Consider the following 9,659-nt stretch of genomic DNA (forward strand, 5'->3'; position numbering starts at 1 on the left):
GCATGTTATGACATGGCGAGGGGCGGAACATTATTTAACCACACAGATAAGTCAAGTCAGTGGTATGGAAGGCGCAATCTGCGTTATTTCGCTAGTAGTTATTAAATATGTGACTTTAATGAATGAAACCAATTCGGACTTTAATAAAATAAACAATTTAATAAATAGAATAACGCTTGTTAAAATTTTCAACCGATAACGCAAACCAAAGTGACTGACCTGGTTATCTGGTTGCAATAAATAAATAATTATCTGTTATCCTAACTGTGGTACAAGTAAAATTTAAAATCAAGAATTTTTTATATTCTTCTGTTTATACACAAGACGAGTTTTCTTAGCTCCCACAAACTGTTAGATGATGTCTGCAACCCCGCATTTGTGAACTTAACGGTGGTTGGTTACGTTACGTTCTTTGACTACTTAGGCTTGGTTGCGTTGGTGAGTCTTCCTGCGAATATATGAACGTACGCTTGTGCGTTGATAGCTCGTGGGTTTACAGCATGTCAAGTTGCGCTGGCGCGTTGGCCTGCGAGTGTATGAAGTCCCTCTGGCAGCACGCTCGTGGGATTCACTGCTTCTTTGGTTTGGTTTGTGCGTTTTCCTGCGTTTGTATGAAGGGCCGCTGGTGCGCGGTTCGTTCATGACGCGCGCGATGGTCGGAGCGGCCGAAGGGCATGTCGCAGTACGCGCACGAATAGCGCTTCACCTTCGTGTGGCTTATCATGTGTACGCGGAGGTACCTGCGTACAAAGTGTGCGTGATAACTGAGATGTCCCGTCCTGCAGGAATGCCAGGGTTTAGGGAGCATAAAAAATAAGTAGTAGTAAAGCTTTTTGTAGTAGCAGTGACAAAGTTCGTCCGAAAATGTACTACCACCATGTTTATGTCTGTCGTTAAACAGCATGATTGCAATGCTGTGTTCCGGACTGAAAGGCGTTGGTTGCCAGTGTAATAACAGGCACATAAGGCTTAATACATACACCTCACGTTGATTGACACAGGGCCGCACGTTGCAGGATGTGTTTCTTGTATGCGTAGTATTGCTCTGTTTAAAGGCGATTGTTTTCCACTTACCACCAGATGGGCCATCTGCTTGGCCCGTCAATTGTTACTATATAAAAAATACTTTAGCTTGCTTCATTAAAAAATTAATTACCCCCTGACAAAAATTTTACACTGACTGACAAGGGAAAGATCACTGGTCGCCTACACCTAACCTACACACAATATAGACTGCAATAACTTGTAATGTATATGATATATGTAGTCACCCATTCTTTGGGTGTGGTATTTGTGAGTGTAGAGTGCCACCATTGCCTGAGACATCTGCTATAGGTCGCTTTGTTTTGCGTTTTGCTTGCGCGCTAATACTCTCAATGAGTATACCTTTGTATACTCATTGAGAGTATTGGCGCGTAGTAATGGGACTCACTATATACACTTGTGCTTTCTCTAAGTTCTCGTGGGACGAAGCCATTGAGTACCGCTTGAATTTCCACGGTGCCTCCTTCCCCCATACACTAATGGTAAGTGATGATGCAGCCTAAGGTGGAGTGTGCGCTTGCCTAGAAGATGCCTATTTACACACTTGGCTGGAAGCCAACCTAACAGTGCCTCGCGATTCGATGGTAAAAAGGTGAGGGGAGAACTAGATCAAATAGATTTTGAGCACAATTTCCGACATATATCTTAAAGAATACCGAATGGCAGACAACCTTGCGACGATGCTCCAAACTATAAAGTTTTTATTGCCTAGGTCACCGATGAGTTTTCTAGCAAAGTGATCCGAATCCCAGGCACCAAGCTGGTACTTGGAAGAGCCATCCCATAAATGGAAACAGTACTCCCATCAGTCAGTTCACAATCGAACCTGACCTTGGTAAAAATACCAGAATGTTTAAGCTTACCCAGGTTTCTTGAAGGCCATGTCGCAAAGATCGCAAACAAAATTTTTGGCGTCGCTATGTATAAGTTGATGGCTCTTCATTATAGTGGACGAACTAAAACATTTGTCACAATCTGGACATTTGTATGGCTTCTCTTTAGAATGACTCCTAAAAAAATAAATAATTATCATAACAGGGTACTGTTTGAAATAATTAACAAATAACCTGTAATAAAAAATTTCAAAAGCTCCCGTCTTTCAATCTAGTGTACATTGTTTTACTAGTACCCTCATCGAAGATTTGATATCAATATTGAAGGAGTCAAAATTTAATTCGTCATTTTGTATAGGCATTCTTGGAATTAAAATTGGTCATAGTGTATAGTATTCTACTAGTCAAACACTTGCATTTGATAACCATATTGAGAGATTTGTGAAAAAATATGTATACTTACTGCCATTTTGTGGCAAGCTAAGAACACTCCCGACTAATTAATAAAACAAGGTCAAAATCGCTTCATCCGTTCGGGAAATACTATGCCACAGACAGACAGACTGCTGAGTTCTTATTGTTCGTAAAGTTACTTGCCTTAAATGAAGTTGTAGGTTATATTTCCTGAAAAACCTCTTTGAACAAATTTGACACATATGTGTTCTTTCCTTGTCATGTACACGCCGTCTGAAATAAGGAGCGCGACATTAGGATGTGACATATTAAAATTATTAAAGTACCAAAAATAAACATAATTAAATTTGAAATACCAATAGACTCATTATCGGTCATATATACGTTTCACTCAACATTAAACTTTGAGATTTTTGTACAGTTGAATCAATTAAATCACCATTCCGGTGATTTAATTGATTCAACCCCTTGAGCCCTTTGACAATTGAAAGTGTACACTGTCAAACCTTATAGCTAAGGTTCAGGTTGTCAGGGTGTCGGTTTTTAGTGACCGCATCGTAAAAATTGACTGTCATAATTCTTCCCTAACGCGCCTAGAGAAGTATAACATCAAAACAAATAAAAAACGACTTAAAACGTGGCCAGGCGGGCGCCCCCTACACCGTCGCGCCTCTGTACGACGCACACCCTGCACCATAGGTAAACCCAGTGGTGTTCATAGAGGGTATGCAGATGATATAAAATGAAGAAAATCTCCAGTACGAGGTATAAAAAACTTAAGGATAGGCATTGTAAGAGTCATAAAATCTCTACTGCCAAGTATTTATAACTCTTACTGGAGATTTTCTTCGTTTTATATCATCTGCATACCCTGTGCATACCCTCTATGCACGCCACTGATAAAGAAGCCTCTGACATTACGTCCTTTCCCCGAGGAGTAGAGCACATTGTCACATCCCTAGCCCATGTAGCGCCCGTGTGCAAGTATCGCCCAAGCGCTATCTAGGAAGCACGTGGTAAAAATAGAATAGGTACAAATTTGAACAAGTCTAGTTATATCGCGTAAGTCGCGTGGCCAGCGCCGCCACGCCTGTGTGCGACATCCTGCACCATATCATTATTAAGGGCCATCTTCGTATTCAAGTTCGGCGGTCAGCCGGTGGAAAATCGTACGATTATGTGTCATTTTCTACAATTCCGAATAGGTATGTCCGGTATTAATTGCCCACTTACTTGTGATGCACCAAGCCAATATTTTGCTGGAAGTCCTTGTCGCACAGCTCGCACACAAACGGCCGGTTCTTCGTGTGACGAAGCATGTGCACATCGAGGCTAGACTGCGAGATGAAACGTCGTCCGCACGGGACGCACTCGAAAGGTAGATTTGCTTTACTGTGCATTAACAGAGTGTGGCTTCGAAGACTTACTACATCTAAAAGTAATAAAATATTTTTTTATGAGTCGAATTCGCCTCAGTAACTCTCTTTTATATCTGGGAATAACAAAGAATTGCTAAAATATTGTATTTATTCCAAAATATAAGATTCAAGTATTATAAAAAACATATTCTTATGTATACTCGGTATAAGTGAGATTGGTATTTGTTTTAAATACATAAAACTGCAAAATCTACAAATCCGCCATGACATGTGAAACGCCGTATACAAAATTATGACGTCACGTCTTTATAAACATTATTTTGTACTGCTTGAATTTCGAAAATCTCTGCGTATATCTAGCACTTTGTGATTTCAAAATATCAGTTGCTAAGTTATTTTGTTATCAATATCATCAATCTTTATCTATGGAACAAGGACTTAATAAACTTAATGACGTCACGAGTACAGCCATGGCACGCAGGGGGAGATTACAACTTTTTTTCACTTGATTCGTTACGTACGCATTATGTTCGAAATGCTCCAACGTTTCGCGCACTCTCGTTGCTTAGTAATCTGATTGCTCAGCACCAACAAATTGACATATTTAATATAAGTTTAGCTAAGCTCATAAATTAAATTCAGATAAATTATCTAACTAATAAGATATAGATAATATTTTTTGTAATTTGCATCTGTATCTGACTTATCTGTGAGTATACTAAGTAAATAAATGACACCCGGCGAGCATTTTCAATGAGATCTTTACTTTCTGCAAAAGTAAGATATTTTTTGGATATGGTAGAAATTTCCGATCCGACAAACCATAAAAAAACACGCTTTCGCATTTATAACATTAGTATGGAAGTATAGATTCCTCAGAAATAGTCATAATTCCTTAGAAAATTAGGAGATCCGTAGAAGATACAGAGATACCGGCAAAGCTCAAATGATGATCATGATGATGAAAGATGTCTTGATGATGCCAACATTTTTGCTCGTAGTGTTATTTAATGTAGCATTTGAGGCATTGCTCAAAGTTGAGCTTTGAAGTGTATACTTTTTTGTTTTTTAAATGCATACCCCTCTTCTATTTTGGGTTTCTTAAATACATGTCTAGATTAGCAGATGTCTCAACCAATAGAATAGAGCTAAGCATCCACTCATATCTCTGGTGGAAATACAGTCTTAAGCTATATTGATGGCCGACTGGCGCAGTAGGCGACCTGGCTTTCTGAGCGTGTGGGTTCGATTCCCAAAACAACTGGAAGATGTTTGTGTGATGAACATAAATGTTTTTCAGAGTCTGGGTGTTCATCTGTATAGTATAAGTATTATGTATATTATTCATAAAAATATTCAACAGTCATCTTAGTACACATAACACATGCTACGCTTACTTTGGGGCTAGATGGCGATGTGTGTATTGTCGTAGTAACAATATGTTATGTATTGTATGTAAATGTCGTAGTATTATTATTATTATATTATATATGGTTTGCTTACCCTTCCCACATTTGTTGCAGTGATCTTTGATACCCAAATGTTTAACTTTATTGTGTCTGTACCGGGCACTATGGCTGGCAAATGTTTTGTTACAGACTTTGCAATTGATTCTCTTCCGTTCCGCTGCAGGTCGATGTAACTTCATATGGTCTAATATGTTAATCACTGACTTGCCACACTCTTCACATATTTTCTCCCTTTGTTCTGGCTCCTTATTTTTTTTTTTGTTTCTTTCCTTTTTACATTTACCTTTCTTCCTTAAGTTTTTTATTCTTTCTTCTGATAAAGAAAAAAGAAGAAGGGAAGAAGTACAATAACATTAGTTATTCATAGAAATATGGTTATTGTAGTTCACGTAAATTTTATTGATAATTATTTTGGCAAAGGTACAACAATAACATTTCTTTGAACATATACATATTATTTTTTTTTAAACCATACAATAAATACACTCTAGATAGAATTTTTATTTTTATAAAAATGAAAATGCATTTTGTAATTTTATATATTTCCAATACTTACTATTTTCTTTACATTCTTCACTAACAAATTCATATTTTATTTTCTTTATAACACTAAGCAGTTCTTCATCTGAAGGCACATTGTCCACATCATTTTCACTTTTAATTTGATACTCAATTTTGCCGAGTGGCTCCATATCACAAAACAATTCATCAGATTGTCCATTGCTAATTTCCTCACATTTTATGTTATCTATATTGAAAACAGTAAAAACTTTATCCTCTTCATTTTGGAGACAGCGTAAATATTCATCGTTTTTTAATGCCAATGTCTTAAACTCATGGAACGATATTATTTTTGTGAAACATTTATCACACAATTTTCTTGTAAGTTTTGTTTCTTGCGGAATCTTAAAGACAAGAATAAATAATTTGTACTACTTATAAATTTATTAATACTATGGGCTTTTGTTTACAACAACTTAGCTATTGACTGCAATCTGAGTGAGTGAGTGATGATGCAGTCTAAGATGCTAGTGGGCTAACCTTTTAGGGATATGTCAGTTACGGTAATAATTGGTTCTATGCAACATTGTACCCAGATGCTTATCGCTTAGCGGCACATCTTTGAAATTGCCCCTGCTGAAGATTGAACCCAGTACCTCCCCACTCATAAAACATAGCGTGTGTCTTGTTTATCGATAGTTATCTCTTTAGTTGTAAAAATGTTGTTTATTTAGTTAAAATGAAATATTCTATCACTTTTACCGTCTTTTGGTCCTCAATTTGGCTTTGGATGTGGATTACCTTAAAGAAAAGACATCCCGCCAGTCAATCTTAAATTACATCATTATATACAACCAGATTGCAGTTAGAGGCTAACTTGTAGTTTAACAAAAAACAAATAATAAATATTGGATATAAAGAACTGACATTTATTAATTTTGTTACTTTCATCTTTTTTATCAGTCTTATACACCTATTATTGGTCTTATAAAAATGATAAAGAATGCTCCACTACAATACGAATATGTTCTTAATATTATTAAAATTGTATTTTTACCTGAATATTCAAACAAAACAGCATTATATCCGAAAAACTTTTCTTGTCCCCATTTAACTCTTCTGATAGTTCGGAGATATCTTTTTCAACTGTCTTAGTTAAACATATTCGACAATTATCCATATTGTAAACAAACAGGACGATACAATAAATAGTTATTTATTTGTATTTTAAATCTTTCTTGTTGTGTGTTGTGTCACCCACAGAACATTATTACGCGTGTCAACTGTCAGTGTCAAACAATGTTATGTTACAATAGACATTGGTAAATGGTAATAGACTAATTTCCGATCTTTATCGATATTACAGAGGCCTCGAAAATAATTTCTATATCGACAGTATGTTGCTGATTTATTTGTACTCTCGATTTAATCGATTATTCTAATAATTACTATTATTTTGCTCCAACTTAATATTATCAATAATATCAGCTGCTAAACTACCGATAGCGTTATAGTATTATTTATTTATATTCTTATTCTAACACTATCATTACAGAATACTTAAACCTAATGCGATAGTGTAGCTTTTTTTTACATAATCTTAACATTATAATATTTAATTACCTATTCTATATTGTTGACACTGTATATATGGTGTAATAGTAATACATTATGAGCACAGGAAAAATCATTTATTTCATTTTAACTGGTTTTTAGTAAGGGTTCTAGTACAACTAATTTAGTTTGAGTGTAAGCCAGAAACTACATGGTGGTGTATTAAACTCCGCGGGTGTTATTTATGTCACGCCAATAGTTACTATTGTAATACTATTTATACTATCGGTAATATTTTTTAAGCACTGGTTTAATTCTTTATATCTATCGAGGCTTATTTTAAAATAAACTATCGGTCGTTCTGCGACACTAGTGTCAACATTAACAACACGAAATTATACTGAGTTGTAAAATAGGTTATGGAGATAGGTATAACATAGACAAAAAAGGTTTCATATCCAACACCAACCCAAGACTAAGGATTTCTAGATTAAACCACCTACCTGTGTTTTACGCCATTAATTGCCTAAAAGCGATCGCTATGTAGCGATAAGGCCGCCAAAATGTATACTTTAAAATAGTTTTTTAGTGGTGTAAAATAAGTGTATTTGTTCATAGAATTCAACCTAGTGTATGTTAACTCATTTTTAATCTTTGTCAGCAGTTTTTAGGAGTTCTGAACAGATCAGTCTATGGAAATAAAAGTACAATTAGTATTTATTCAAGAAATTTAGGATTTGGTTGTAGCAGCACAGTCAACGCTAGATGGTATCGGGGATCACTCCCAGATATAGATAGATACCAGATCTATTAATATTAATTTTATAGATATTTTCTAGTGTACTAGCTAGTCATATTATAGAAAACGTCGCGCGTTTTTGCAAGGAGGAAAAAATACACTTCGTTAAAAAACCTGTAGGGGAAATTCAGGGCTATAAATCCTACCAATCTTAACCAACTAACACTCCAGAGCGAAATAAGATTATTACTTAATAAAATAAAGATGCACTTAAATAAGAGTCAATTATTATTTATAGCATTTATTTTCATGTAAGAATATTGGATACAAATCGCAAATCTTCTTGTATCAAATTTGAAAAAGACCACAATAGCATGGGGAAAATTGTACAGTGAATAAAACAAAGAAATCTGGACGTTTGACCTCCACACTTTTCAGTACAGTAGGGACTAAATAATTAAAAAAGCATTTCTTAAAAAAATAGGCAGGCACATTAAACTTATAGCTAAAATAAAATCATAATAATTACTAAAACTTAATCAATCCCCTCGTTCACCCAAATTGTGATGTTTTCGGCTGGCATATATAAATATGCATGCAATCTATTTATGGAATACTGTTAAGAATATGTACATACATTTTTTAGTATGGATAAAATGGATACGGCAAATATTAAAATAACAATACAGCTGCCATTTTGTCTAGAAGATGAATAAAATGCGTAGATAAAATACCTTAAATACCTTAATACAGAATTTTTTATTATTAAAATAAAATAAAATAGAATAAAAAAACAATAGTGCTTAAAATTGCGTAGCATAGAAACACACGTTACTTAATAATTTATTAAAATATTATTTACTGAATATACAATTGAAATAGAGAAATGATATTATAGGTGTAAAAACCTCGTATTTAGTATTAATTCAAATAGGCAATATCATTATCGATTTACAAGCGAATGCCCTAAGTATATACTTTCTCGATTATGATTCAAATCGACTTGCTTGGACGCGGCACGGAATTGCATCCATGCTAAGACTGCTAGAGGTCGAGTTTTGGGGCCCGAGTTGTAGAACCGAGTTTAGGTGGCACTGATCGAAATTATTAGTATATTTATATTGGCCTTACTAATAAATGCTGTATAGCAGGCATTTAGGCAGCCAGAAAATTATAAGCACTTTTGAAAAGTCAACTTTGTAGTGTTACAAAATATTGAAAGAGTTTTAAAGCTTTGTTAGGTCTCTTTGTATAAAAAAACAATCTTGCTTGTAAATAGATAATTTTGCTGATATGCCATCACAAATTCTAATCCCTAATAAAAGTAAGACCAGCGACACGAGATACAGTTGTTACACAAACAATTACAAAAGGCATGTGGGTCATTGCTTCCTTTTGTGATACAAAAGTTTACAGTATGTATAATCTTAGTTAAAATGTTCAAATATGAAAGTATACAGATAGTGCCCTGCCGTGTCCTTTTCTACTGCACATAATATGAAAGGGGCAGAACTACTTTTAGAACTGGCTTTATAAATTATTTGAAGATTTGTGTCCAGCTGAGATATAAAAAAGACATAAATGATTTATATTATAATACGCTTCCCAGAACAATTACAATTTTCTTCTTATTAGCTGTTCAAGCTTCCAAGGGTTAGGTTATTAAATGTAGTCAAGTTAAAATAAACCAAAAAAAATAACTTTAAAAATACTACTATTTATAATA

At 34.9% G+C, this 9,659-nt stretch overlaps 1 protein-coding gene across 1 annotated transcript; it reads right to left on the reverse strand.

Moving 5' to 3' along the window:
- Positions 1-136: 136 nt before the first annotated feature.
- On the reverse strand, positions 137-6,912 carry LOC120629611 (zinc finger protein 98-like). Its single transcript, XM_039898594.1, has 7 exons — positions 6,698-6,912; positions 5,696-6,044; positions 5,174-5,452; positions 3,525-3,723; positions 2,475-2,564; positions 1,908-2,054; positions 137-740 (listed from the first exon to the last, which is right to left on the reverse strand). The coding sequence occupies exons 1-7, from the start codon at positions 6,818-6,820 to the stop codon at positions 569-571; spliced, it is 1,359 nt and encodes a 452-aa protein (XP_039754528.1). The 5' UTR covers positions 6,821-6,912; the 3' UTR covers positions 137-568.
- Positions 6,913-9,659: the final 2,747 nt, after the last annotated feature.

The sequence above is a fragment of the Pararge aegeria genome, chromosome 14 (assembly GCF_905163445.1).
Source record: "Pararge aegeria chromosome 14, ilParAegt1.1, whole genome shotgun sequence".
Classification (NCBI taxonomy): domain Eukaryota; kingdom Metazoa; phylum Arthropoda; class Insecta; order Lepidoptera; family Nymphalidae; genus Pararge; species Pararge aegeria.

What these genes read in the sequence shown, in the direction of transcription:
- LOC120629611 (XM_039898594.1), bottom strand. Translation starts at nt 6,820, where the DNA reads ATGGATAATTGTCGAATATGTTTAACTAAGACAGTTGAAAAAGATATC. An exon ending in CTGCAACAAATGTGGGAAGG is followed by an intron (nt 3,724 to 5,173) that starts GTAAGCAAACCA and finishes TATTACTTTTAG; the next exon opens with ATGTAGTAAGTCTTCGAAGC. An exon ending in ATTGGCTTGGTGCATCACAA is followed by an intron (nt 2,565 to 3,524) that starts GTAAGTGGGCAA and finishes TCCTTATTTCAG; the next exon opens with ACGGCGTGTACATGACAAGG.